We start from the raw sequence: 27,994 nt of genomic DNA, 5'->3' as shown, positions 1-27,994 counted from the left end.
ACCGCGCCACTCGGTGAGTTGATCGCGTACGTGCTAAACTTTGCGGATACTGCTTGTCGGCTGAAGAGTCACGTCTATCTTGCTGCGTCGAGCAACATATACCCCTCATGTCGGCGGATAGAGAGATCGCGCAAACTCCAAGTTGCCAGAGCTCGATCTCGCCAAAGCCCCCGACGCCGCCGTCGTCTGAATCTTGCACATTGCTCGACTGCTGTGTCGCTGAAGAAATGACGAACGACACAAGCTAAAGCACGTTAAGGTATATAGCCTTCAGCATCCCGAGTCCCATATGCTAAACAACACAGTCTTGACCTCCATAGTCCGAAACAACAGTCATTATCCCGGCCGAGCTACTACACCCACACCCCCTACAACAAGTCAGTCCTCTAAATCCTCGCCGCGATACAGTTGTCCTTCCTTTCTCCCCATACCACCCGAGCTACTTCCGCTCGTCTCCGAATTCCTCGGCGCCGGATTTGCCATCAACGCGCTCTGCCGAACCAACAAGACGCCTCACCGAATCGGTTCCGAAACCCTCACCAGAGCCACATCTGCTAGAGATCCTCATACCACCCGATCGCCAAAAGTCCTCCCAAGTCATCAATGGTTCGACCTTGTGATTGAACTGCAAAGCTACGCGAGCGAGTGTCTCCGCGAGGCCGAAATGTCTGCAGCCATTCTATATACAACCTCCAATTAATTGTTGGAAAGGATTAACAGATACTGCTACGAAGGGCGAGTCCATTATTTATAGACGTTAAGACGAGCTCTCGGTTACAGGACATTATGCTGGCTGGCTGGGTTTCATTGAGAAGTATAGCTGGCACCCACCTTGGCCACGCTTGTGAATAAGCTACGGATGGCAGATCAACGAGATCATTCCCGCACTGCGTTACGTAGCTTATTTACCCTCTGTCATAACCGACTGGGGATTATCTCATCGCTCGGGGTGTGTGGAGGGCAATGCCCATGGCTGCAAAGGGACGGATAGCATCGGATGATGCAGAAATGCGGGGTCATGCTGTCATCAAGAACACCGCGCAAAGGCTATGGGCCTGCACGGGCCAGTTCGAGCACAGCATGCCCCGATCATGGTCGGACGAAATGCCAAAGCTTTCATGGACATTTCCATCCAACATTACAACGTGGCATGTCCGGAGACACCTGCATAGACCTACTCCTCGCGAGCTGTAGGTCTTAGGATCCCAGATAGCTGGACGCATTCCTCTGGTGCAATGCCATTGTGCTTTCTCCGTACCGCGATATGCGAGATAGAGCGCCAACAAACTCGCAACAAAAGAACCACCCTGTTGGTGCCAGGCATCTCGTTCCGCGGGCGGCCATTGGATGCGCATCGTATCCGACTGCACGAAAGCAAGGACAACACTGCAACTAATCTAGTGGCCGCCAGCTGTCTAAGCTCTATTGGCCCCCGTGCACCGCAATATCTCAAATACCGATCGTGGGGGACGGGAGCGCCCGACTCCACCACTCATGTATGCCATCCTCTCCAGAACTAGCCTCTTGCGCGATTCAGGGTAGCACCCTGTGAAATCTGGAGTGTGTCGCGATTGGATGTCTGCAAGATAATCTTCATCGAGTATTGTTTCCCGCCCGATGGGATTGGGTTGTCTTTGGGTTCCCCTCACCGCAAGAACGAGTGAGGACAAATGGGATGGGGAGGATGGGCTCTGATGAAGCATCCCTGTCGGATTTCAGCATTTGAGGACGACGAAGCCCTCGAAAATCGATGATGGTGTGTTGGCTGCAGCTTGGTACGGTGGAAGAAGTTGCCTTGGGGATAAGCGAGACGGAGTTATATAATAGTCGTGTCGCCGTGGGGACTCACTGCAAATTCAGAACTATCATTAGCAAATGCCATCCGAACAATAATTCTTTCCATAACGATAATCTCGAAAGTGGTGTGAGAATGGGTTCGAACGGAAATGTCTCGCAGGCGATTGAGCAGATCATGCAGGACTATCGCGACGGTACTCATCCCTCCAGATACAGTGCCATGAAAGTAGCGGAAGCTTGTAGCAAAGTTCTCGAAAGATCAAAGGTCCTTCATGAAATAAGCCATAGCACTATCGAGAGTACGAGGGTGGAGGGCGAGTTGGTTATGCGAGAGATGGTTCGAAGGGGCCCGGTCCGGCAGAGGGGAGAGATCGAGAACGATGTCGTTGACCTCGCGAAGGTGTCGATTGGGTTGCATCTACCTGCAGAGAAAACACGAGTCAGACAACTTATCGAAGAGAGATTCACAGTCTTCTTGACCAAATGGGCTGCGATGGTGGGATGGCAAGGAAACGTCGGTGACGTCCAGCTCCTATGGGAGCTCTTGACCCTTCTCAACTTGACTGAACCTCGGGCTCTGCGGAGAATTCTGGATGGCTTGGACGTCTCGAATGTATCCGAGAGCGATTACGCTGAGCGTGCTCGTCGCTTCCGACCGCTTCGCCTCAGCCTTGCGCTGTACGTGGCCGACTCAATCATCAGGCTACCACAAGGACTAGGCAGACTCCAACAGACTGAAAACTTCTGGGTGGCAGAGCCTAAAGCAGAAAGGCAGAGATATGAAATGGAAGTCATCAGGGACTCAATTATCCTGCTCACCGATCTGTGCTTATGGGGAGAAGGTGCGGCGGAAGTGCTTCTCGGCGACCTGGAAAAGAGCTTGCAAGGATCGCAGCAGGATAGGATCAAGTGGTTAGACAAGCATAATACCAAAAGGGCTTTCGACAACAGATGGCAACTACTGTGTGGGATTGACGCGAAGAACCTGCAATGGCTTTGGCGCCTGTTGGAAGAGAACGAGCGGTTGCCTGCTCAGTTCGTTTTCAGCCTGGCGAGGCTGCGTGTGAAAGGCCACACGGCTCCCTCTTGGCACGCTTTCCGCAAAGCGATTCTAGACCTGGTGTATGTTTAGCCAGGTTTTCTGGATTCTCTTTACGGGACCGAGTATAGAGGACACGGTGTCTGGACATATGGTGGCTGGGTCCAACGAGTGTGTGTGAGTCACCGGCGTGATGATCTCGTTTGAGGACAGAGGCATTCTGTATTGCTATGCTGATAGCTGTCATCGCCGTAAATACCTAACTTCCGACAAAGATAACATTTTTGTCAGGACCATCCCGAAGTAGATCCGGTTCAGGTAGCTCAGGCCTCTGAGAGATGTGCTCACTCCACCTGTATGCCGCTCTTTACTGATTTAGGTAATGGTACCCCGGAGAGCAAAAGCATGATTTACTCGGACGTGAGTGAGCTGCTTCCGCCATCCAGGGACGCAGCCACTGAAGAAGACGCTCGACGAGTCGAAAAGGAACGAGACCTTCAAGAGCCGATGACAACGAGAAGCATCATTGGACAGAAGAAACGCGGATACAAACAGCCGCTGCCCGTGCCTAGATTCCCGGTTTCACCCAGCCTCATACGCAGCTGCACAAGCCTCTAGTGCCGAACCATGCGGTCAAATAGGAACGTAGGGTAGTATATCCGGCGGGCTCCTTCCCGTGCCGTGTCTACTGCAAGTCATGTATTCAGGAGACTTGCGTCTGAAGAAGGTCAGACAACATCTGGCCGCCATTCTGCTCTGTTCCCAAGACCCAAGGGAGCCTATGGGCATGCGTGTTTCCACTCGGTCAGATTTGTAGCTGATAGCTAAGGATGCTGAGCACCATGCGAAATTGGCAGTCAGGTAGCCCACGGCACCCAATCAATCCGCGCTAAGGTCGTCGGGTGCCAGGAACTGTCAACATCAAGTCAGAGGTGTAGCAATGCTGCATTGATGAGCATCCTTCATTACCGACAAGCCACCTGTCACTGTCACTTAGCGGTACTTCTATTTCATACATTTTCTAGTCCCGCGATTGGACAGGAGTACTAAACACCACAGTCCGATCGAGAACTCTCGAAAAGTCCAATCTCCAGATTCGCCGCAATCCGTAGCAAACAACCAGGATGAACCCTGACAGTCAACAAGTGGTAGATAAAATTGGATACATCAAGTTCTCCATGAGCTCTAATCTCAGTCATGACTATATAGAGGGCACCCCTCCATTAGCAATCCAGCAGCAAGAGCACTCACTCGCTGACATCCGAGATCACACAGTTCAAAACCCTCTAGGACCCCTCAGTCATGAGCGCCAGCGAGGCTCAGCCTGACAGGTCTACGCACCTCGGGGATATGACCGCCGCCCACGAGGCGCACAAAGGCACGTGCCCAACAATGCGTCTGCTGAGATTCTCCGTCAAATCTAATGGTACACAGACTGGTTTACGGGACTTGATGCTTCCGCTACTGCACGTATCAAAATCACGGTGCAAGGCTGTACAGCCCTCCAAGAAGTGTGCCGAAAGCCAATTACGTTCTCTGCCGATACAATCGCAAACCATCGTGGACTCAACGGGCCAAGACTCGATCGGGAGGTAGTGAGTTTCCTCGAGTACTTTTTCCGGTCTGGAAATCCCAGCCTCGAGGCAGCTTGGGAAGAGTTCAGGGAACTGTGAGTTGCCCTATCTCCTTGTTTCTACGAACTACTCAGCCATAACTCACGTCCCTGCAGCGAGTACAACGAGCGGTATATTTGGTTGGAGAAGGCTCTGGGAGGGTCTGCGAATGATAGACATGGCAAGGGTGGATCTGTCAAGCTGTAGTGTTGTCGAATGTTACAATTTTGTACTTAATCACGTCAATCGTTGACCTTACCAAATCGAATATAAAAGCTCCCTGTTTTTGGCTTTTGCCTCCCAATTGTGATACTCACCGCGAGCTGTCTACTGGACTGTGACAGATGTCATTGAGCTAGAGCAAGATTTCTCTTTCGTGCAGCTGAAGATTACGCTCCAGCCATCAGTTCAATTTAAGGGCTGCCAACTCATTAAGGGAAAACTCAATCTCCCAGCCAACTAGCTGGCCACTTACAAGTCAGCCTCCTAAGCGTTCGCTACGGCGTTGTTTCCATCACACCGTGTCCATCATACCGCCGCTTGCTGTGAAGCGACGAGGGCCGAGAGCCCGCCGCCGAGAGTCCCTACAGATTAATCGAATAATTTCCAACTTCTTTGCGAAAAACTCTCCAAGGGAAATACCAAGCCTTCCGCACTCTAGTCCTTTTAGCGCACTCAGCAGTTCTCAGCATTTTGAGGTTGCCGCAACGAAACGACTCCTTCGCCCGATTTGCCCGACCTAGCCTAGAATGGTACCGATGATGCCTATCACATATTGGATTCTTTGTTCTCTCACATCGAGAGTTTCTATTCTCGTGAAGAATGAAGAAACCTGAGGATGATCAGAATAATGTAATTGTGGTCTGCATCCGTAGGACTGGATACGTAGCTCTACCTCCGAGTTGACCTGGCTTGAACTCTGCCCGTCCGAAAACCCACCATGGCTCGAATGGCACTGCTACGGAGAACGGAGGCTTTTCTAGCTATAGACCTATGCGTGTAGTAAATGACTTGTGGCACTTGTGGCACTGTTGAGGTCGGGTTCACTGTATCATTTGCGGCGGTACATCAAGCTGCAGGGGTTGCTGGAGCCATCGTAAGCACCAGCACCATTCTCGCCTATTTACCTGTTCTACCTAATACTGTACGAGACCTCATCCCTACCTTATGACTAGAAACAGTACACACGATCCACATTCCATCAACCAGCCGGGCATATGGTCTTGGGTACACCGCTGGGCAAGACGCTGACCTGTTTTGTGGCCACGGTGAGCTGCATCCCCGGGCCAGAGGCGCCTCTTCCCCAAGCAAGACAGCCTTGACTCAGACGCCAAGAGATTGTCGAAAGTCAAATGTCTTGTTCCGCGCCAACTCATGCGATCAGACAGCGGATCTCGAGTTCGTGATCCGGAATGAATCCCTGCAAGATGTGAGTCTGAAACGCGACTATTGAACCCAATAACCCTCGCGGCAGTCAGCGCCGCTCATAATCAGGGCCGCCGTTGTCATTAGTAACATATTATCGAATCCCTTCCAAGTCCAAGTTATCGCAATCCTCAACAGATTTGTTGCAGTCCCAACGAAGCGCGATGAGGCTGAGTCCCAGCCCCCTAATTTCCACCGATCCACCAAGGCAGCCGTACCTTCAGCTCTGCCTTCGAACTGGCGGTCAATACCTCCGACGGAGAAAGGTTTGGCACTGTATTTGATCGAAGCCCAAGCTCGTCATTTCCACCGATTTGATCTGGACTCTGCGGGCCCTCATAGTAGGGTTCGCGCCGGTCCGAGCGGTACCTACGGTAAAGCCTACAATATCTCGACGTGTCAAATCCTCTCACAACATCCTCTTTCGTTTTTTTCTCCAAGGGCGAACGCCCATCCCTCGCCGCTATTTTTTCGGATATATCGTTAAAACGTTCTTTGAACCAAGCATTTCAACGTCCAAACACACGGGTCGGGGAAGCGGTTCCGCCGCAACGTCCTTTTGTTCGCCATCACGTACTTTCCACCGAGAAATTGACGCGTCGCGGTGCTTTCGATGCCGAGGTTTGGCGTTGGAGAAAAACTTCGAATTCTTTTGATGGCTTGCGATGTTATGGAAATCGTGATGCTTGAGGGTTGAGAGAGAATCTGGACTCCCGACCGTGCATACGACCAATATCGAGTCTATTATCATCCAGAATACATCCAGTCTGTGAATGAAGACTTCAGGGATTTTTGTGTTGGCTCACGAATTTCGCTAGCGGGCGACGGTGGCCTACCTGCGAGACAATCATCCAAGTCCATACCTCTGAGTTGGTCGGAATCTACGTCGCCATATTCCGTTGTCAAGCCAGCCATGACTGGTAAAGCAGGCTCCGAGTCTTTTCGGATGCATCTACTATTTATAGCTAATATGGATTGTTGAGGTCCCCGGTCAGGCGCACGCCCGTTGTTTCAGTGAGCCTGGCTACAGTGTGAGGTAATTAGGGCACAACGATGCCTCGTGGCTGAGATACCTCAGTAGCAGATGCACCAAGGGTAGGTGGTATAGCAGTGTACCTCCGTGGCAGATACACCAAGGGTAGGTGGTATCGCAGTGTAATCCTTCGATACTTTCACTTTCACCCATCGCGCTTCGAGACCACGCCAATTTTCCCCTCAATCGCACAGCACTTCCAATCTCTTCTCCACGAACTGAGGTAAGTCAATACTCTCCACCTTATCTACAGGGATGCAAGCCAGCTCTAACTCAGAGAAACACCTCCACAGTGCGACCCTCAACCGCAACGCAAAACAGAACACCCAACCTCGACGCCATGTCGCTCCTCCTCCTCCCCCGGGAGCTGCATCTCATGATCGCAAATAACTTAGAGTCTGAGGCCGACCTGAATGCTTACTGCCAAGCCAGCAAGTGCCTCTACCCACTTCTTTCCGAGCACCTCTACAAGAACAATACCAAGAACCACAAGAGCTCGGCACTATTCTTCGCCGCCAAAGTTAACAATGTTAAAGTCGCTAAACGCGCAATCGCCTCAGGGGCTGATGTCAATACAGAGGACGTAAAATTGGTGACCCCTCTTGTTCAAGCCGCCGTGCATGTTCATATCGAGGTAGCGGTAGTTCTTCTAGAACATGACGCAGATGTCCACGCTATGGAACCGGCCGTCCCTTTCAATGGTTACGCCACCGGACCGCCTCTGCTAGAGGCATCTAAGCACAATCATATTGCAATGATTCGGCTTCTCTTGGATAACGGTGCTCAGGTCGACTACTTTGGAGGACTTTCAGGAAACGCGCTCGAAGCTGCCGCGTATCACGGTAACAACGCAGCCGTGCAGGTTCTTCTCGAAGAGGGCGCCAATATAGAGATTGATGGCCATTATGGATCCCCGCTCATTGCGGCAGTATATGGGTCCCATCTGGAGGTGATCCGCACGCTTTTGCGCAACGGAGCCAACCTGCAGGCGGAACTTGTGGACCATGGTACACCGCTGCAGGCTGCCGCTAAGGCTGGGGATTTGGCTATCGTGCGGCTTCTCCTCGAGAGGAATGCGGATGTCAATGCTTTGGGCGGATGTTATGGTACAGCGCTTCGCGCGGCACAAGTAGTATATCATTACACGGGTGAGGAGGTTTATCTCCGGATTGCCGAGCTGCTGTTAGAGTATGGCGCTGACAATTCCGACCCCTTCGTCCCTTGGCTATGATGTCCGATTATAGTTGGGTGGCTTGAGTCTATTTACACCAAGTGTCCCTCACCATGTGCTTGCGCGTAAGAATAGACGAGGAGGAGGCGGAACCAGACCCAAACCCACCATACACTGTTCTTTACGGCTGACACCTTATCAAGATTTCTGTTACCTTGTTTCATAGTATGCACAAATCTTACTCTCTGCATCTTGAATTAGACGACCACCGAATACCTCATAATGGGCCTCAGTGGCGGCATATATCCCAGTTTCTGTAGCACTTCCCCCGCAATACAAAAGTCGGCGGTTTCTAGATCGTTGATTTTGTTCTTAGCAAGGCCTTTTGCAATTCTTCTGCGACATAGCTTGACTCGATCTCCAAACTTGACAGTAACGGGGTGGAGACACGCCCCAAGCCCGACTACCCCGCCCGTCAGCTCAGCTCGTCGTTATCCTCAGCCCGACATAACATTCTCTGTCCAAACACCATTCGCCAATTCGTATTCCCCCTGGGCAATCTGACCAAATCAAGCCCGTTCCTGCGAACACGCTGAGTGAGCTGACCACCATCGGACTCCGAGCTGAACATCGACAAGATATATAACCAGCATAGCCCACGTCAGTACTTCCTCGCTACTCATCACCCACAACTCAACACCAATCTCAATTTCACCAATCCAACAAAAAACCGCCAAAATGGCCTTCCACGGAACCTCCATCCACATGACCGTCTTCATCAAGCCCGAAACCGTCGAAAGGTTCTGGGACCTCTTCCGCCCTGTCCTCGCCAAAATCAAGGAAGAGCCCGATCTTCTCTTCTTCGAGGCTTATCAGTCGCCTGATGAGCCGGGTGTGATTTCCTGGGTTGAAAATTGGTGCGCTTTCATTTCTTACCATATCTCGACTATATATTGAATATTTGACTGACGAGAAATCAGGTCCAAGCCGAAAGATTGGCTTCTCGCGGTCTGATACCCACCCCACCCCCATGCCGAGTGGTATGTTATCTAGACAGGGCAGCGCTGATGATGTTCCGCATGCAGAATCAAGTCAACAAGCCGTACTACAATGAGTACCGCGCGCTTACGGGGGAGTTTTACACGAAGCCAATGGAGATTAAGATCTATGAGCGCGTTGGGCCGGAGTTTACTTATGTCAAGGAGCAGTAGGGGTGCCGCAGGGTATGGGCATTTCTCACCCAGCATTAGCGATTTCGTTGGCAATTAAGGGAGCATGGGAGGGGAATCGATGATGGGCGATGGGCTTGCCGGAGAGTTTAGGATACAGGTACTGGATCGCATGGATTCGGCAATGTATAGAGAGCAACAAGTGCACTTGATTTATCGTTTCGGAAGTTCAAGTCCCAATCCTTTCGCATTGGATGTCTCATTGTGTGCCTACCAAATGATTTTATCCGGGTAGAACTAGGCTCCTCCAAAGCCAGTCCTCCAGGTCAAGATCCGCCCTCATCCATGAACCGTCTGTTCTGTCCCGCAGATCCAGGTTTCCCCCCATCATGGTTCAGCCAATTTGCTCCGATACGGTTAGAACGCACCACCAGCGATGTCAAAGTTGCAGAAACTCACCATCTTACTCACCAAGAGCACCTCCAGCTACTCCATCTTCCATGCGGCCTATCTCAATTATCCTACTGCAGCTAGCTTGCATACGAGTGAGCCCTATTTACCCCCTCAGTCAGTCTTCAACCCCCACCGACCCCTCAAACCCAACCCCAGTCCCACCGATCTTACTTACCACTCTAACCCCCCAAAGCCCCCTTCTCAAACGCCACCCTCACGACATCCTCAACCCAATGATTACATCTATACAACGGCTTCGTCGGATCCGATCGCCTCCCATTAAGGGTAACCTGCTTCCCAGGAAGAGGAACAGCAAGACAACACTCCGTCCTAAAGCGCTCGAGATCACGCATTGCAATGGTGCCGACCCGCTTCTTCGTAGCCTCCAGGTAGGTGAGCGAAGCCTTGGGGTCATGCCGAGGAGGATGCTGCCGGTGACGTGGTAGCAGCTCACATAGTTCAACTCGTTGAAAGCTTAAGGTCCCTAAAATGGAAAGGCCGATGCTTGAGCGCTTTAAGTACTAGTCGGATGGAACGGATGTGTGTCATTGTGCTGCTATCCGCGGTTGGTTTGGCCATGTGGTGGTTGTGAAATTTAACATAAGGCACTGGGCACTTGACTGAGATCTGAAGCCAACTGTTTCTGGACTTTAATTTGATTGGTAAGGCTCCATAGATAAGATCGTCTCCAGCTGCCTTGATCAGGTTGAGGGGTAACCGATATCCGGCTACTGGTGTCCGGGATCCTGAATACAGGCATGCTACCTTAAGTTTGGATTGATTACACTCAAACCTCGTGCTGGTATAGCGAGAGAACTAACAGGAAGTTATAGTCGTGCCAAAGGCCCATCATGCTTCACAATAGCCAAACTAGCAGGACTAATATCAGCAACCGTCCTACACCCCGTCAGCTGCATGCACCGCTTAAAGTCATCGTACAGAATCTTCAACATCAGCTCCACCCCTTCTTGACCGTTATACTACCACCCAGGTTAGCATTCTCCCCACGAGCCCAAAAGAAGACAAAGACTCACAGCCAACCCCCACAACACCGGCCTCCCAACCCAACAACACTCCGCCCCGAGCGCCAACGCCTTAAAAACATCCGACCCAGACCTAATCCCCCCATCAACATGAACGCGAATCCGCCCCCTCGCAGCCCTCACACAATCCGGCAACGCATCAATCGTCGCTGACGTCTCATCCAACTGCCTCCCACCATGGTTACTAACCACCACGCCATCACAGCCGTACTCAACAGCGATCTCCACATCCTCCGGCGTCAGCACGCCCTTAATCCAGATCTCCATCTTCGTCACGCTCCGCAGCCAGGGGATATCCACCGCCCAGGAATGCTCGTCTGAATGCACGGCGCTGAACCCGTCGTCGTGGCTGGCGCGCGCGATCTCCTCGGCCGTTTTCTCGTACATCGGGTAGCTTATCTCTGGTGGGGGTCTGAAGCCTGTGCGCCATTCGTTGTACCGCACGCCCAGCACGGGGCTGTCGGCTGTTAGGAAGATGGCCGTGCACCCGGCTGCTTCGGCGCGGCGGACGATGCGTTCTTGCTTGGCTTTGTCTTTGAGAATGTAGAGTTGCATGACGTGGTTGATCTCTTTGCTAGCATTGAAATCCTTTGCGGCGGCGGTGATTTCTTCCACGGAATGCGAGGCGAATGAGGAAACGCCCATGTGCACGCCTGCTGTTGCGCAGGCGCGGCTGGTGGCGAGTTCGCCGGTGGGGTGCGCCATTGCTTGGATTCCGGCGGGAGAGACACAAAGTGGGAAAGCGATTTTCTTTCCGAATAGCGTTATGGATGGGTCGACTTTGGAGACATCTCGGAGGACGCGCGGGAGGAGGCGGTACTTGCGGTATGCGGTGCTGTTTTCGCGCACGGTGACTTGGTTTGTGGCGCCGGAGTTGTAGAAGTCTGTTCGGGTGTATTAGTATTCGGCAGGAACAGTGTTGGAGGTTGATTGGACCTCTGGTGGACTTTGGAAGGACTCTCGACGCAGCCTCTTCGAGGTCCGCGATGGACAGGATCTTGATGTCGTCGGTCATGATGTAGAAGTTTGAACGTTGAGGGCGAGTTCAAAAGGAAAGGGCTTGTGGAGGTTTATATGCGTCTCGTTATCAGCTGCAGGATGCAGATGCGCGGATGAGCTGTCAATGCTACCTGGCTCAGTCGGAGTAGGACTAGGGCGTGCTATCTTTGAGTAAATCAACCCCGCTCCGAACTCCGATACGAAGCTTTCTTCGCTCGGAGTGGCTGGATTGAAGGTAATCGGAGTTGCTGAAGCTTGAGTTTATATTACAACGCTGAAATTAGGCCACACGGAAGAGACATTCCAGGCCATCATCGACACAGCGAGACCATCCATGTAACACTGACCTGTCAGATAGGGTCTTGAGCAGATGGAGATAAGAATGGGTTAGACTAATTTAAGCATAATCACCGCTCTAGCATATCCCCTATGCTTTCCGAAGCGCTAAATCTCGTGTTCGCAGAAAGGGCACTCGGTTGCTACACGACCCCATGTTACATTGCCAAGCAGCAATACTGCTAGTGATATCGCGAAGTGGCCTGTTTGTGCGTCTGCGGGGTGTATTCCTCATCACCCCATCCCTCGGACTCTCGATATACTTTAAATATAATATAACTAGGGCTTCGAGTTGTCGGGCCTGACTGTGACGGCTCCTCGGTTGTTCTTGGCGGCTTACCCCCTGACAGCCAACCAAAGACCGTAATGACACGCGATGCAGGAGGCGGATTGTGCGTGATAGCCCTAGTTCAATTACGGCCACTACGCCGGAAGATGAGAATCCATCTTTCCGCCATACCCGCTTTCAGGGCAGTGACGAGAACACCAACGCCCTCACCTCGACGCTAACCCTCGGCGATAGATCCGGCGAGATATTTGACGGCGTAAATGACGTATGGGGTGTATCTGCGGTAGGCCGTGTCAGTCGCTATGGGATTAGGGTTGAAGTATTTAATCCCGAGGTCACTACTTACATTCGACACAGCCTTCTTTAGTATCGAACCCCTTGAACAAAACGACGTCTTCCACATCTTGTCCACTCATGTAGTACCACTGACAGGTACCCTTGGGCTCATACTCTGGATAGAGCATCGTGCCCGTATAATTACCGCGGATCATGTCGGTCTCGATGAGCTTCGAGGAACCTAGGGTTTGTCGATCGCACACCGCGATAGGGTGGTCTTCGACCGGGCCGTTGATCGGTCGCCAGAGACTAGTTGCTTTCCTGTCAGCCCAGTGACAACGCTGATAGCGAGATAGAAAGCGTACTTGATCAGCTGGATCCGTCCAGATAGCAGATGCTGAGACTCCTCGGGGAGGTGGTTCCGGATACGTTCAATCACAGGCGTTCCAATCTCATCCCGAGTGAGTAGTGTATCTAGAGTATCCTTAGTAAGTGCATCACTTGTGATGTTTAGAGCGGAACCAAAACACCAATATGAACCTGCTTAGCAAAACCTTGCAAGTTAGGGTTTCTCCTTCGTCGATCCTTTGCACTCTTTTTCTTCCTGATCTAGATATATTATTTTTGTGTCAGCCACTGACGTTCCACGTCCACTAGCTTGCTACATGCTCTCACCTTCCAATCAAAAATGATCCTCATCAGCCCCCTCGACCTCCCTTTTCAGGATTGCCTCGCACTCCGGCAAGAAGACATTCTCAATCTTCTTCGGGTCCGAGTACTCATATGCCTCAGTGAGAGCCGGAGGCGGACACCTTTTGTACACGAACCCGTTGTTGTCGAGAGTAAAATTCCCATTCAACCCCCTGACATCTCTTATAGTCTCGGCCTGATCGGCCCGGCGGAATACCAAATTCGTCGTCTTCTCACGATCTTGCCTCTTCGGCTTCCTCCGTCCGACAAATTGGCTGATGCGGTATGGCCGTGTTTCGGCGTAGCTTGGTTGCCATTCAAGGTATGTTAATCTTGTCTGTACGTCTGTAGCCATGTCATAGCTCACAGTGTAAAAGATGGATTAGTGCTTGGAGCAGAACGGAGGGAAATAGGACCAGACCTGTTGACGGGAGACCACACGGTTTATACTTGGTAGATCTCGTATATGTCCGGTGCGTGTTGTGAGCTAAGCTTTAGCCCTCGAAAGTGGATCGGAGAGCACCGTGAGTCAAGAGAGGGGCTAGCAATGCCACAAAATGAGTCATTTCGTGGGTTTTCTGGTTACTCGAGGTTGGCTAGACCTTCCATATTCGAGATCGTATGTAATGTTAATCCTCATCTAGAGTCCTAGACTCAGTCCTGTACAATGATAAGGATATACAATGGATTCAGCCTCAGGGTCGAGTGGGTCAAGGATATACAAGCTAACCACTTCGGTCATGGACGAACACATCAAAGTTTGCTTCCTACCCCTGATTCTCAAATTCTCTTTCTTCTTCCCTTTTGTTTACCATTCTCTATATCAGCGTATACAGTGTATAATACTCCATAAGACCCAACCAGCACCATGAACCCCAACAAATGCCACTCCGGCGCCACCTTCAACGAAATCTCCTCCAACGCAATCACCCCCGCAGAATGGCCTGCGAACCTCCCCGGGCTTATCTGCAAAACACCCCCAATGGGCCCCAACAGCAGCTCGCGCTTCGCCCAATGCTGCTCCGGCCCCGTCTACAACATCACCGAGCCAACAACTCCCGACCACCCGGCCTACCCGATATCCTGCGCGGCCGTCTGCCAGATCGACCCTGCGCTCGACGACCAAAGAGCCAACTACGACAATCCCTACGGGTGGACCGACCATTTCATGTGCATTACTGATGGCGGCCGGCTAACTGATCAGGGCGAGATTGTCTGCGACTCCGTCACTGTCCCCGGGAAGCCGGCGCCGACGGAGTTCGCCTCGACGCCGACGTGGGCGGATTGGCACGAGTATTGGACGTCGACGGTGTACTCTGATGGTGCTTGGCCGGTTACGCACTGGTATGAGATTGCGGATGCTGCATACGCAAAGCCGAGTGATGCTGACTCCGAGACTCCCACTACGACCTCCACTGTCGGCGCTGATGGCACGACTACGCAGATAGTCGACTTTGGGCCTAGCGAGACCAAAGGTGGACTATCTTCGGTTTCAGCGGAGGACTCCCCGACGACTACCGGTAGCGCGGAGGCGTCTTCGCCTCTTGATACAACTCCAGCTACAGCTACGCCTGCAGACCCGACGCTGACATCAAGTGGGTCCGCTCTGCAAGTGAGATTAACTACGGCGCTGGCTGTCGCATCTCTTCTCTGCGCCATGCTACAGTGAGCTAGCTAGCTTCTTCCGGACAGGTGACTGCAAGCTCAAGATCCCCGCCCGGGCTGAATCAAGAGTTGGCTATTTGACCTGCGTCACCCAACCCACCAAAACCCCACGCTCTGTCCTCCTCGACGCTCAACTTGGTGCATCTCTGACCCTTTTAGCGTCTAGGATCTACATCTGAAACCCTGAACGGCCTCTCAAGGGTTATGTCGCGACCAGTTTGAGCCTACCAGGTATAACCCAACATGCTCGGCCTTGACAGTCGGCGCGACCCATCTTCCGTCGGGAGGCGAGAGGGGAGCGGGCCCGGCTTCTTCTGCGCGTGACTGCCGGCTGTTTATTTGAGTATTTATGCAGCGCCATCAACTAGGGCTCTCCCTGGTAGACGATGACGTGCGGAGAGGGGCAGGGTAGGGACGGGGGAGAAAGACGGGTAAAGAACTACTCCGTCCCTTGCACTAAGGATTCTAACTTAGATAGACTCTAGAGAGCGCTTTTGCCCTCAGGCTCTGTGCATACGGGTCAAAGATTCCATATCCCGGCTGGGTCGCATTGCTATATCTTGTCTTGTCTAGTCACATCCCATCACAGAGCTCACATCTCATCTAACCTAACCTAAACTACCGTCTACTGAGGAGGATTATCAAAGAAAGAATCCTTGACCCACAGCGCCACCCCCTCGTAAGTGCTACTGTGGCTGCCATACCAGTAAATCGTCTTCTCCGGGTTACTTCCATACCCGTCAACCGCAAAGTAATCCTTGCCCGCATGCGTGAAGTGGCCTTGCTCGTTGACGCCAAAGTCCACCGCGGAGGCGCCGTCGGGGATCGCGCCGGAGGCAGGGCTCGTCAGCTCGACGGGGGCGACGTCGTTTTCGACGACGAAGAGGGTTTGGCTGCCCGTGGAGGTGAAGGTCACGGCGCCCGTGTCGGGGGTGGAGCGGACTAGGTTGTTAGAATGTTGGAATTAGGGGTGAGAGTGTATAGAGGGGGGGCTTACAGCGGGCGATTTCGTGGGTGGTGATGTTGGCACCGATGTAGAGGTATTCTAGGAGAGTTAGGGAGAGATGGAGACGGAATTGGAAAGAACCCCAGGGATGGAACTTGGAGAACGTACGGCCGTCAGTGAGCACGGTTTCGCCGCTGTCAGTGATGAGTGTGAATCTCGGGGGCAGAGTAGCGGCCGTGACGGCGCTGGCGAAGGCGGCAATCGATGCGAGAGAAAACTTCATTTTGATTCAATCGGTAGGAATGTGATGAAGCTTAGGTGGAGAGTTGGTCTACTTTTCAAACAGAGCACCAGGAACAGAACGCTTTTATACCTTTTCCCACCCAGCGCAGGCAAGCACATTCCGCACCCATCGGATAAGTTGGTTGACGTCGAAGTAAGACAGTCAAGAAAACCGTCGGAGTTAGCTCGGTCCACTGCAGACCTTCCATTCGTGAGAACCAGGAATACTTCTCCACAATATTGCACCATGTGCTGTTCTCTCTCCACTCAGCGACCATTTTGAGTGATTCCCTGCAGGACATCGATTGGTGAGGGGATTCGTCATAGGAGATGGCCAGGGCTGTCCTCCGAGACATCCTGACAATCAACCAATCATTGCGCCGATACTGTCAAACTAGTCGACTAGTGCGCCTGAGTCCTTGATCAGATAAGATTATCGGAATCCTACGTGGTCGCTTAAGTTTGGACTTGGGTATGGCCTGTTGTCTGTGCGCCGACTTCCAGTGTCGAGTTCCGATATTATTCGTGATACGGGTTCAGCCTGCATAGTATGTTTCCAATTCCGCCTGTACTGGCTTATTAAAAAGAGTGTCAGGTCAACAACACCAACCGCCTGATTATAGCCGCGGGGAACCTCCGCAGCATCATTATTCACCTCACCAAAATACGCCGTTGCAACATCGACCTCAGCAGTCACCAGCACTGATGCACCAACAACTATATTAGCAGCCGCAATATGGCCCGGGGATGTACACTCATTACCACAGCGCTTTCCCACCTTCGACGACTCGAATGCAGGGGCAAGCGGCGCATTTTCCACAAGCGGATTGATCATTAACGCCCCCGACAGCCTCGTGAGCCAGTGTATGGCGGGGCAACCGAGGATGAGTTCAGGAGGTGATGGACTATGTCCTAGTAGAGACCTCAAAACGTCTACGAATATTACTTCACGAACAAAGTTCTCATCATCATCACTCCATTAAACTACCAACCCACTACCGAAAAGTCCATCCTAATTACTTTTCTCCTTCAACATACTCTTCAAAGCATCCGTCTCCCCCTCCAACTTGCTAACCTTCATCCTAAGTTCATCACGCTCGCGCTTCACGGCCTCCAATTCCTCCTCGAGCTGAGTCATGCGATCGAGGCGGCGCTGGCGGTAGCGTCTGGCGGCCATGGTGTTGAGTTGGCGTTTGGACACGCGCGAGGGAGTTTCCTTGGGCGAGGATTCGCGGGAGGCGGGGGACGGTGTGGGAAGCGTGGTTGTTGCTGAGGGCATCAGGTACGCGGGACTTGACTTTTTCGTTGGTTGTGGGGATATGGTTGTGGTTAACGGGGTGGGATGGTGAGATTGCTTGTTGGTATTGCTGTGATCGAACGGGGGGTCTGGTGGATGTTAGTGGTGGGTAAATAGCTGTATGAGAAGTCGAAACGTACCAGGAGAGCCAGCGCTAGGGATAGAAGCCTGGCTTTGGTTCTCGAGAGTATTGGCAGGATGCTCGCCTAGTCCTTGCGAAGTAGGCCAGCAGCCCAGAGCCGCCCAATCAATAGGATCCGCCGTTGTTATAAGTTGACTTGTCGGGAAAGCAGTCGTCGTCAGAGTGTTGTAGTCAAAGCTGTCTGTCGACGAGATAGGATCCCCAGGGAACATGGACGGATGGACGAGAAGCGGGTCATTAAAGAAGTTGGTGTCAACGGGAGGAAAGGCGACCGCGGACGAGAGATCGAGGTCGGGGAATAAGGGAGTAGATAAATGGGAGGAGCAAGAAGAAGAGGCGGTAAGAAGGAGATCCGCGTCACTGAAGACGGAATGCGGGGAGATGTCGAGGTACTGGCGATTAGACGGTGGTGGCCTTTCTTCCGACCAGGTACACTGCTGTGATCTGGCGGGCCACTCCTGCTGCGGTAACTGCGTCGACGGCCATTGCGAGATAGTTTAGGCCGGGTCTTGCGGCGACCCGGTTGCACGGGCTGGTTATATGATGAAAAGAAAGCTTGTCAACGCCGGGGCGATGAATGAGTGATGGAGAGGGATGGAAAAGAAGTCGAGGAGGAGGGAGTTCGGGGTCCCTTTTGAATGGCAAGTGGTGCGGGGATCGCTTTCGGCCTAGCGGGGGCTATGTGGAGGCTGCGCTGTTTCATGGCGTTACCCGTATCTTACAGCCTTACACAGCTCTATACTCGTCTCTCCCTGATTGTCGTTGGTGTTAGCCATGAACAACAGCAGATTCAAGCATGTTGACAATGAGATTGCGTGTCAGATGATGTCGGCCCAGATGTAACCTTAGAGACGTCTTCCTATTGTCTTCATCTCTAAGCGCCTCAGTGCGCAAAGTCGGCTAGGGGCTGTTTCTTCATCCACAGGTATGAGAGCAAGCAACAAGATTTGACATACCGATTGCTACCCACAGATTGAAATCCGGGCCGAATTAGATATCTTCTCCCGCCCGCAGGAGAGGCTAGTCTGAAGAGACTGTATTAGGTTGATGGTCTTATGCTATAAGCTACGAGTTCACAATATATATATCCGTACATCCATGATGAGTCGAGATGATTTAGTATGATCTTGCTTACCCCGCGCGGGAGACAATATACAACTATCCAGGAATATCTTCTCTAGACTTCACTAGCAGGATATGTTATCAGACAGTCCTCAGTCCACCTACTACTCATCCTGATGCAACATGATGATCTCCAAATCAACAATCGGGGTATAAATTACACGTACGTGCCAATACCCGCTAGATAAGATATGGACTAGCACCAGCGTGAGAGAGAATGACTCATAGTCAATCATGCAAATCTAGAACAGTGATTGGACAATTAATAAAGCATCTGCGTGCGCTAAGATTAGTTCCGTGGATTAAGCTTGTTCGGGTCGGATTGAGCGACAATTTCATGTGTTGCTGCAGCCCCAGCCACAGCTAGCGGACTCTGTGTCCGCGAGGAGAGTCCTAAGTATCATGCTGCAAAGCTGAGCTGCTTTTTCACAACAGGACTTCAATTAAGCCAATGAGGGAGCTAATGTATCCAACGATCCTACGTGCGGAGTCTTACGGGCGTTAGATTCTTGGTCTCTGGGGTGATCAGTCTCGTACGAACGGGACGTCAAAAGTTGAAGATAATCTAGAAAGATGCGATACGGAAGCTCTACACAACCGCCACAATAAAAAGACAACAGGGATATCAACAGTCCGGAATACAGTATAGAGCTATCAAAAAGAGAGACACAGAATATAATAAAAAACAGCAACAAACAATCAAAACCAGATATCATCCCAAATGTTTCTCCGCCAAAATGTTAAGTCCGACCACCTGGGCAACGGAATGCCGAAGAGTGACGGCCTCTGGGCCCAAGGCCACTTCCATTTCCAACCATATGTCTGGGGCAACCCCCAAGACGAATACCACGGTTGGTTCGCTGAATACCATGATTTATAATCAAAAGAGAAAAGTCCGGTGAACATGGCCTTGTATTGTTCCCAGACGGACGGCCTGCGGAAGCTCTTTATAATCCGATCGAATTGGCGGTTTCGCGTCGCGAGTGCCTGTTTTTCGTTTCTGCTGCGCCACTTTTGTTGCTCCGTGTGGTCGAGACACCAGACAACGACGTCACCAACACGGCGGTAGTCGTCATGCCAGTGCGTGTTGAAGGTGCGCCAACATTCGCCGTATGAGGAGAGCTGGAGTAACCTTTTCAGGGTGGGTTCGAGCTGGGCATAAAAGACTAGGTAGTCGGGCCATTCGTGGGGCGGGTAAAGTTGGGTAGGTGGCCGCTTCGAACTCGGAGGTGTCGCGTATGAGGGCCGGCGGGGTATATGGCGGAGACCGCCGACCATGTTATGACGGAGGAATGTGACGGGGTTGTCGTAGAATTGATCTGCCTCATCGAGATACTCAGCCTTTTCTTTTGGCGACAAATCAATGGGTGGTTCGCAGGTCAATGCCCATGCGTGAATTGTTGGCTCAACAAGATGCGAGCGCCACGGCGTGCTGTGACAGGGCATGAGGAAGCCGGCGGTAATTCCACCGTAACTGGCCCCTTGGCCAGGAATCGACCACGTGCTTGTTGTGCCGTGGATCTGGTGTTGGTCTCTCAGATAGGACAAGACCGAGATCACTCCGGAGTTATGCATGACTGTAGTGTAAAAGGCGAGTGCAATGTTCAGCAAGAAAAGAAAGGAGAGAGCCAACCTTCGAAACGTGAAAAGGGTTTCACTCGTCTCTATCGCCGGGAGGCAAAATTCTACCAATGGGGGTGCGCTCAAGATGTGCAATGCCGGTAATACCGGGTAGATGAAGCGAACCTCCTTGTGTGTGACGGCAGAGAGCAACACCGGCATCGCCAAGGAAATGTATGCGAGCTGAATCAAGATTGAGTCCTTTCCCTTCACACGCCACGGGAGGTTTCTCAGTGTGCGATACAAGCCCACCAAAGTAAACACCAGGGCGGTTGTGAGCAGCTGAATATATCCTTGGGTAGCATAGTAACTCCAGTCATTCCTTCCATAAAATATGGCCAATGACTGGACAACATTAAAGTGCCAGAAGTGGAGTGGTGGGAACGTCCAGAAACCGTAGAAAAAGCGATCAAAGAGGAAAGACAAGGCAAGGATCGATAGCCTATTGATGTCAGTTGGCAACTAAAATGAATGTGGCGATCTTACCCGCATAACAGTGCTTCACGAGCAAGAATCACCCTTTCCCTCCAAGCACTGCGATATAGCGCAAAGCCAGCTAGGACTATCCATATGATCACATTGGTTGGGCGGAGAATACACGCAATAGCAATCAGCGAAAGGCATAGACGCAGTCTGTAGGCAAGGTCAGTAATGCCAAGTCTAGGAAATGGCAAACGAACCTGATAACATCAACTCCTTTAATACTGGTACTAGTTAGCGTTTCAGCTGCAGCGCGGAATTGGCTGTGGATCCATCCGGCAATGTCGCCAGCACTAACGTTCTGGATGGCGGCAAAGTTGGGAGGGGTGCGCAAAAGATTCAGTAACCGATCTCGAGGCCACGTGTATAGAGCCGTAAAGATGTTGATACCTTGGTGGTCGGGGGCGAGGGTGGAAAATTCTGAGCACTCCCATGGCCAGAGATACAGAGCGACGATCGTAAGGGTAGTCTCGAGACAGTTGGACAGCGTTCTAGTAGAGCAAAACCACTGCCACGGACTGATAATGGTCAATGCGAGCTGCACAAGTTAGCCTCGGACATCAACAAAATCTAGGAACCATACCGTCGCCCAAGACTCATAGCTCTTGTCCCGATAGATACGACGAGCCAGTTTCCAAGTATAGAAATCCCCCGCAGCAGCGATGGCGGCCTGTGCTATTCCAGGAGCGGCGATGAGGAGATGGGCGCGCCATGTGGGAAGGAGGTGAGCGGCTCGTGATAGGGAGTCGGCGAGAAAGAGGACGATCGCGAATATGAGCGGATGAAGAGAGGACCTCAGTTGGTGCGTCCATTCCTAGAGTGATCGTCAGCAGCAGCATCATAGCTTGCTAGAAGGAACTGAACTGACCCATGTGATCCAGGGGCCCTGGTTCTCGCCGAAAGCCAGTTTCCAGGCGGGTTCGAGCGCCTGAAAGAACTCATCAGGCTGAAAGAAAGTGCGAACAACCAAGGCGTTCGCTATGCGAAAGGCAAAAAGGTGGAGGAAAACTTCGGAGTCGGAGCGTGGGGAGGCCATGGAGGGGGAGGGAGAGGACGCGTCTGTTTGGGCGGAAGGCGGCGTGCGGCGGGAGGGCGGAGCGGGCGATGGGATTGGGGATGGCTTCGACGGCTGCTTCTTCTTCTTCTCCCTTTCTTCTTTTAGTCTCTGATAATGCTTCTCCCACTTGTTCTTCTCCTGCAAGGCGTACGCCTCCTCAAAGGTAAAATCGGGCCACGGAGGAAGAGGAGGGTCGCAGGAGACGGAGGGCATCAAGTCACAAGGTGGATAATGGGATAATTACCCCAGATTAAGGCAGCTGAGTCAGCTATGCCGACGAGAAGCGAGGGTCCGCTTGGTGTCAAATGTACGCGACGTCAGTGGTGGACGGTTGTGGACTGGCGGTGGTGAGGATCGTCTGGACCTGCACTTAGAGGTCATCCAACGGGTACACCTGCGCTTAGCGGTTGAGCTTCACTCATTACGGGCCACACAAGAGGAATCTTCCCTTCTTTTATAACTGGCCTGTTGCCCTTCTCTAACTATTTCCGTCTTTCTTTCACTTTTCTCTTTGTTCCCGTTACCAACTTCCTTTCACCTTCCCTTTCAACCAAGCTCCTTTCCTTTATCCATCGTCTCCGCCCATAATGACGTCCAACGGTACAAACGGACACCACGCAACGGCATACCACGCCGCCTCCACTCAGGAAGCCATCCAGGCTGAGAAGGACTTTGCTGCCCACAACTACCACCCTCTACCTGTCGTCTTTGCCCGCGCTCAAGGAACCTCCGTCTGGGACCCCGAGGGCCGGCACTACCTCGACTTCCTCTCCGCATACTCCGCCGTCAACCAAGGCCACTGCCACCCCAAGCTCATCGCTGCCCTCGTCGACCAAGCCTCCCGTCTGACCCTCAGCTCGCGCGCTTTCTATAACGATGTCTTTCCCAAGTTCGCCGAGATGGTCACAAAGTACTTTGGGTTCGATATGGTCCTCCCCATGAATACTGGTGCGGAGGCGGTCGAGACCGGCATCAAGATCGCCCGCAAGTGGGGTTACAAGGTCAAAGGGATCCCCGAGAACGAGGCGATTATTCTTAGCGCCGAAAACAACTTCCATGGGAGAACGGTATGATTGATCTCTTTGTTAGTTTTCTCGTGACTAATTGGTGTTTAGATGGCCGCCATTTCGCTGTCGTCGGACCCCGAGTCGCGCGAGAACTATGGCCCTTATGTCCCCGGCATCGGCTGCGCAATTCCCGGAACCGATAAACCATTGACCTACAATGATAAGGCTGCTCTGCGCGAGGCTTTCGAGAAGGCCGGGTCAAACCTCGCTGCCTTCCTGGTTGAGCCCATTCAAGGCGAGGCTGGCATCGTTGTCCCTGATGATGACTACCTGCAAGAGGCTAGGGCGCTGTGCGACAAGCACAACGTGCTCCTGATTTGCGACGAAATCCAGACTGGTATTGCACGGACAGGAAAGCTGCTCTGCCACGAGTGGAGTGGAATCAAGCCCGACATGGTGTTGCTCGGCAAGGCCATTTCCGGCGGCATGTACCCTGTGTCGGCGGTGCTCGGTAGCAAAGAGGTCATGCTCACGGTTGAGCCCGGTACTCACGGCTCGACATACGGGGGTAACCCCCTCGCGTGTGCAGTCGCCATTGCTGCTCTTGAAGTCGTGCAGGAGGAGAACATGGTTGAGCGCGCCGAGAAGCTCGGACAAGTCTTCCGCAGCGGCCTCGAGGCCATCGGAAGCCCTCTAATTCAGACCGTCCGGGGTAAGGGTCTGCTAAATGCGATCGTCATAGATGAATCAAAAACCAACGGTCACTCCGCGTGGGATCTGTGCATGCTTATGAAAGAGAAGGGTCTTCTGGTATGTTCTTCGAGAATCAGCTGCTGTCCGTACTAACTCGTCCAGGCCAAACCCACTCACCAGAACATCATCCGTCTCGCACCTCCACTCGTCATCACCGAAGAGGAAATTGCAAAGTCGCTCGAAATCATCAAAGCTGCTGTCACCGAGCTGCCAAACCTCAAGGGTTCGACTGAAGACCAGGTCATTCCTCCCCCTGAGAAGAAGGTCAAGATTACTCTCGAGAACTAGACTTGAAATGACGTGGAGAGCTACGTAAACTGGGGATGATACCTACGCCTGTATCCGTACAAGGTAGCACCTGCTGACCTTCGGAGGGCATCCCGACCGGCGCGTCGCGAGAGAAACTGGCGTCATGCCTGCGCGACTCTCCAGGCTTCGGCTCAAACGGTGCCAGTGCTTATCCATATCCTATTGTTAGTGATTAGAAGCACTTGGTCGATCGTCTTGGTTAAACACGACTGATGATAACATGACGTTGAATATGATCTTGGTTCTTCTGGTCCTTGGGTTTTTTGTTCAGTCGTAGAGTTAGGCTTCCTGAAGATTTATACCCCCTGTCCTACCCCGCTTGCCAGATTAATCCCTCAAATATCGCAAACAATTATAGGTACTTGTTGTAAACTCCAATCGGCTTACCAGACAGTCACACTACGGATCGTCCACTCGGTGATCGAAATGAACCGTCGCTGCACATTGCCGCTCCTTCCTTTGTACTCGGACTATTTCACTTGTCGGAGTAAATATAAGACTGCTCCTTGCTTCACCGATAAACGACTCTCTTTCCCCTCACTTCCATTCTATCATACCTCTACCTATCGTTCCATCACCGACTGAGCTGCAATGGTAGACACAACTCCCTTTCCGATCGAAAACCTGCCATACGGCATAATATCGACTTCTGACAACGCAACCCCGCGCTGCGCAACAGTCCTACACAACAACGCCATTGACCTCAGCGTACTCGAGAAAGATGGTTTCTTCAGATCTGTCCATGGTTTCGAGACCGAAACATTCTCCCAATCCACACTGGACGCCTTCGCCGCCCTCCCAAAGGCATCCAGGAAGGAAGTTCGGGCGATCCTCACAAAGGAGCTGACCAACCCCGATGTTGTCGAGAAATACAGCATCCCGCTGAACAAAGTGACGAACCACTACCCAATGGACACGAAGAATTTCTCCGATTTTTACTGCTCGCTGGAACATACCACAAACGTATGTTCCATCCACCACATTAAAGAGAGAGCAAACAATGAGCTAAGATAATGAAACACACAGTGCAGCAATCTCATGAAATCCCCAATTCCGGAGAACTGGTATGCAATCCCTTCAGTCTACAATGGCCGCACATCCTCCTTGCGCGTCTCCGGCACCCCCATAGTCCGTCCCAACGGCGTCTTTCGAAACCCGAATACACCGAACACACCACTGAAATACCAACCAAGTGTGCGCTTTGACTTTGAACTCGAAGTCGGCGTTTTCCTTTCAAAGCCTCTTGAGCCAGGCCAAGTACTGGATATTGCCGAGGCAGAAGATTATATCTTTGGTTTGGTTATACTGAACGATTGGTCAGCGCGGGATATCCAGATGTTTGAGATGATTCCGCTCGGGCCGTTTCATGGAAAGGGCGCTGGGACGAGCATTTCTGCTTGGATTGTGGATGTGGTGGCGTTGGAGGGGGTGCAATCTGCGAGTACAAAGGTGCAGAGTCCCGAGCCATTGGGGCATTTGAGCTGGAGGGGGGAGAGGGATAGGGCGACATGGGATGTTGAGCTGAGTTGTAGGGTCGTGAGTAAGTATTCGCCCAAGCACTTTCTGACACTGGTTTTAATCTCTAATAATGGTGTGTAGGAAACGGCAAGTCCTATACGGTAACCGAGACAAACCTGAATGAGCTTTACTGGACGCCATATCAGCAGCTCGCCCATCTTGCTAGTGCTGGTGAGGGCTTAGCTACGGGGGATATCTTTGGGACGGGGACAATTAGTAGTAATGTTGTTCCCCTTGTCTTTCTCTCAACTCTGACAAGCGATCTATAATCTAACCCATGGCAGCGCACAAACTCCGCTGGGGAGAATATCGGCGTAGCATGCCTCCTCGAACGCCATTTGCCGGGGAACAAATTGTCTGTCCTTGAAGCCGACGGGATTGTGTACCTTGAAGACGGCGACGAGGTGATTATGGAGGGGTGGTGCGTCAACAAGGAGATTGGCGTGAAGTTTGGGCTTGGAGAGTGTAGGGGCGTTGTTACTCCTGCTCTGGCGTTGGCTGGTGCCGAGGAATATTGAGAAATTTCCTCAAACCCTGAACCGAGAAGAATACAGTCGAGTTAAGTTACCCTTGATAGCATCGTTGAGATGGTGACAATTTGCCGTAAGGATTAAGATAAATATCTGCAAGACATCGAAAATCCCCACTGTCAACTCCACCCAATTCACCAGATCCCCTTCATATTACATCACAACAGTCCCTGTCCTTAGGAACACGCACCCGTGAGTGACCAACTAGGGACCTTTCATTTTTGGAATCTCAAAGATGAGTGGACATTGCAGCGTAAGCCAGCAGCTCACGTGACTTATGCCTGGATGGACGGGACAGCCCGCGTGGGATTGTTTTTGATAAACCAATTAGAACACAGTCCAAGTGACATCCTCTTGACGGACCAATCACATCAGCGCACGGCACCAGGTCCTCCAGGGCTGCAGGTGCGCAATACTCAATCAGCAGGATTAGACAAATAGGTAAACAGCTCGCAATCCTTCGAAAGCCCGCCTGAAGTCTCACACCTATCTTTTGTCCTCACACTCACATTCACCAACTTAATCTACAACTATAAAACTATAAACTGCCCCTTCATCAATCTCATCCTACAGCAAGCATTGAAGCTGCAGCCATGGCAAAACCACTCACTGTCTGGCTCACGCGTAAGCCCCCGCAACTCAGTGCTGCTCAATGAATCCGCCTAAAACGGAAGATTCGCTGACCTGGCATAACCATAATACAGCCCCAGGCCCAAACCCATGGAAGGTAATTGTAACTTGCCATTAGCAAGCAAGAAATATTGACACTCCTCCAGGTCATCACCATCCTAAACGAACTAGGCGTCCCATACAACATCCACTCATTCAAGTTCGATGACGTGAAGAAACCGCCATTCATCGACATCAACCCGAATGGACGAGTCCCAGGTTAGCTTTTCTCAACCATACCGCAGCTGCGTCTGCGGGACTGAGCAAACTCGAGACGCTAATCACTGCATCAATCCATAGCAATTGTTGATCCAAATACCGACATGACCCTGTGGGAGTCCGGCGCAATCATCCAGTACCTCGAGGATGTATACGACACGGAAAAAAAACTTACGTACACCTCTTCTAAGGAGAAGCACCTCCTGAACCAATGGCTGCATTTCCAGATGAGCGGACAGGGGCCCTACTTCGGACAGGCCGGATGGTAAGATTGCTTTGCCTGTTCACTTGCTCCTTTTCTCTCTTTTTCCCAAGCCTTGTGTCTCTGAAGCCTTGTGCCTCTGTCGACCGTAACATCCTCACTCTATATCCCACCGCACAGCAAGAAATTCAAAATGCAGTTGCTAAAAACAAACAGGTTCAACGTCCTACACCACGAGAAGCTCCCCTCCGCGATTGAGCGCTACAACAACGAAGTCCACCGCATCCTGGGCGTGCTCAACAAAGCACTAGAAGGCCGCGACTGGCTCGTTGGCGATAAATGCACGTTCGCTGACCTGGCCTTCCTACCCTGGAACGCCCGCGTCAATATGATGCTCCAGACGCCTGAAGGGGTGGACCCGCTTGTGCCGTACCCGAATGTGCAGGCCTGGCAGAGGCGTCTGGAGTCGCGCGAGTCGTGGTGCGAGGCGATGCGGACGAGGGATCGGTTGATGGATGAGCAGGGGTTGATGCCGAATGGGATGCCGAAGGGGGTGGGAAATATTAAGGAGTATGAGGAGTTGATTGCGAAGGGGGCGGAGGAGCGGGAGGGACAGTGAATGGGTGGTGGGATAGGATAGGAGCATTGGTTGGCGCTGGGTTGCTTAAGTTGTGCTGACCCTGCGTTTGAAGGATGGTCCGTTGTGTGGCGCTATGAAGAGACTCTCTTAGAGAAAGAAATTGAAGTCCTTTAGCTTGGAGGAAGATATTACGCTGTGCTTTAATAGGTGTAGCTTAACATATCTCGCGTTGGAGTCGTGTAGTATATGGTATATGGCTATTA

At 52.0% G+C, this 27,994-nt stretch overlaps 13 protein-coding genes across 13 annotated transcripts; 8 read left to right on the top strand and 5 right to left on the bottom strand.

The window, feature by feature from the left end:
* Positions 1-1,930: 1,930 nt before the first annotated feature.
* BJY04DRAFT_212812 (uncharacterized protein) lies at positions 1,931-2,929 on the top strand (the record flags this gene model as incomplete). The annotated part of the gene is made up of 1 exon (XM_073714701.1): positions 1,931-2,929. The coding sequence occupies one exon, from the start codon at positions 1,931-1,933 to the stop codon at positions 2,927-2,929; it is 999 nt and encodes a 332-aa protein (XP_073576653.1).
* Positions 2,930-7,247: 4,318 nt separating this feature from the next.
* Positions 7,248-8,138, top strand: BJY04DRAFT_212811 (ankyrin repeat domain-containing protein; the record flags this gene model as incomplete). Its single annotated transcript, XM_073714700.1, has 1 exon — positions 7,248-8,138. One exon carries the CDS (start codon positions 7,248-7,250, stop codon positions 8,136-8,138), a length of 891 nt encoding a protein of 296 aa, XP_073576652.1.
* A 678-nt stretch (positions 8,139-8,816) lies between these two features.
* On the top strand, positions 8,817-9,289 carry BJY04DRAFT_212810 (putative quinol monooxygenase; the record flags this gene model as incomplete). Its single annotated transcript, XM_073714699.1, has 3 exons — positions 8,817-8,995; positions 9,059-9,086; positions 9,164-9,289. The coding sequence occupies 3 exons, from the start codon at positions 8,817-8,819 to the stop codon at positions 9,287-9,289; spliced, it is 333 nt and encodes a 110-aa protein (XP_073576651.1).
* Positions 9,290-9,373: 84 nt separating this feature from the next.
* On the top strand, positions 9,374-10,221 carry BJY04DRAFT_42439 (uncharacterized protein). Its single transcript, XM_073720362.1, has one exon. The coding sequence runs from the start codon at positions 9,637-9,639 to the stop codon at positions 10,144-10,146; it is 510 nt and encodes a 169-aa protein (XP_073576650.1). The 5' UTR covers positions 9,374-9,636; the 3' UTR covers positions 10,147-10,221.
* A 452-nt stretch (positions 10,222-10,673) lies between these two features.
* BJY04DRAFT_176646 (alpha-hydroxy acid oxidase) lies at positions 10,674-11,977 on the bottom strand. Its single transcript, XM_073709505.1, has one exon. It carries the CDS (start codon positions 11,446-11,448, stop codon positions 10,693-10,695), a length of 756 nt encoding a protein of 251 aa, XP_073576649.1. The 5' UTR covers positions 11,449-11,977; the 3' UTR covers positions 10,674-10,692.
* Positions 11,978-12,584: 607 nt separating this feature from the next.
* BJY04DRAFT_212808 (uncharacterized protein) lies at positions 12,585-13,688 on the bottom strand (the record flags this gene model as incomplete). The annotated part of the gene is made up of 4 exons (XM_073714697.1): positions 12,585-12,667; positions 12,714-12,952; positions 13,009-13,143; positions 13,381-13,688. The coding sequence occupies 4 exons, from the start codon at positions 13,686-13,688 to the stop codon at positions 12,585-12,587; spliced, it is 765 nt and encodes a 254-aa protein (XP_073576648.1).
* Positions 13,689-14,201: 513 nt separating this feature from the next.
* BJY04DRAFT_212807 (uncharacterized protein) lies at positions 14,202-15,002 on the top strand (the record flags this gene model as incomplete). The annotated part of the gene is made up of 1 exon (XM_073714696.1): positions 14,202-15,002. The coding sequence occupies one exon, from the start codon at positions 14,202-14,204 to the stop codon at positions 15,000-15,002; it is 801 nt and encodes a 266-aa protein (XP_073576647.1).
* A 621-nt stretch (positions 15,003-15,623) lies between these two features.
* Positions 15,624-16,227, bottom strand: BJY04DRAFT_212806 (uncharacterized protein; the record flags this gene model as incomplete). The annotated part of the gene is made up of 3 exons (XM_073714695.1): positions 15,624-15,940; positions 15,996-16,043; positions 16,113-16,227. The coding sequence occupies 3 exons, from the start codon at positions 16,225-16,227 to the stop codon at positions 15,624-15,626; spliced, it is 480 nt and encodes a 159-aa protein (XP_073576646.1).
* A 922-nt stretch (positions 16,228-17,149) lies between these two features.
* On the bottom strand, positions 17,150-18,059 carry BJY04DRAFT_42373 (bZIP transcription factor JlbA/IDI-4). Its single transcript, XM_073720361.1, has 2 exons — positions 17,664-18,059; positions 17,150-17,612 (listed from the first exon to the last, which is right to left on the bottom strand). Exons 1-2 carry the CDS (start codon positions 17,875-17,877, stop codon positions 17,239-17,241), a joined length of 588 nt encoding a protein of 195 aa, XP_073576645.1. The 5' UTR covers positions 17,878-18,059; the 3' UTR covers positions 17,150-17,238.
* Positions 18,060-19,486: 1,427 nt separating this feature from the next.
* Positions 19,487-22,157, bottom strand: gpi10 (putative glycosylphosphatidylinositol-alpha 1,2 mannosyltransferase; the record flags this gene model as incomplete). The annotated part of the gene is made up of 5 exons (XM_073714694.1): positions 19,487-20,849; positions 20,894-21,040; positions 21,088-21,425; positions 21,471-21,701; positions 21,756-22,157. The coding sequence occupies 5 exons, from the start codon at positions 22,155-22,157 to the stop codon at positions 19,487-19,489; spliced, it is 2,481 nt and encodes an 826-aa protein (XP_073576644.1).
* Positions 22,158-22,325: 168 nt separating this feature from the next.
* car2 (ornithine-oxo-acid transaminase) lies at positions 22,326-24,328 on the top strand. Its single transcript, XM_073709504.1, has 3 exons — positions 22,326-23,011; positions 23,060-23,768; positions 23,822-24,328. Exons 1-3 carry the CDS (start codon positions 22,532-22,534, stop codon positions 23,935-23,937), a joined length of 1,305 nt encoding a protein of 434 aa, XP_073576643.1. The 5' UTR covers positions 22,326-22,531; the 3' UTR covers positions 23,938-24,328.
* Positions 24,329-24,385: 57 nt separating this feature from the next.
* BJY04DRAFT_176628 (uncharacterized protein) lies at positions 24,386-26,219 on the top strand. The gene is made up of 4 exons (XM_073709503.1): positions 24,386-24,976; positions 25,040-25,553; positions 25,613-25,755; positions 25,816-26,219. The coding sequence occupies exons 1-4, from the start codon at positions 24,605-24,607 to the stop codon at positions 26,047-26,049; spliced, it is 1,263 nt and encodes a 420-aa protein (XP_073576642.1). The 5' UTR covers positions 24,386-24,604; the 3' UTR covers positions 26,050-26,219.
* A 320-nt stretch (positions 26,220-26,539) lies between these two features.
* On the top strand, positions 26,540-27,830 carry BJY04DRAFT_42346 (glutathione S-transferase family protein). Its single transcript, XM_073720360.1, has 5 exons — positions 26,540-26,685; positions 26,766-26,788; positions 26,838-26,949; positions 27,031-27,214; positions 27,368-27,830. The coding sequence occupies exons 1-5, from the start codon at positions 26,655-26,657 to the stop codon at positions 27,768-27,770; spliced, it is 753 nt and encodes a 250-aa protein (XP_073576641.1). The 5' UTR covers positions 26,540-26,654; the 3' UTR covers positions 27,771-27,830.
* The last annotated feature ends 164 nt before the right edge of the window (positions 27,831-27,994 follow it).

The sequence above is a fragment of the Aspergillus karnatakaensis genome, assembly GCF_047715665.1.
Source record: "Aspergillus karnatakaensis strain CBS 102800 unplaced genomic scaffold BJY04scaffold_2, whole genome shotgun sequence".
In the NCBI taxonomy this organism is placed as follows: domain Eukaryota; kingdom Fungi; phylum Ascomycota; class Eurotiomycetes; order Eurotiales; family Aspergillaceae; genus Aspergillus; species Aspergillus karnatakaensis.
This window is presented reverse-complemented; position numbering and strand designations above follow the sequence as displayed.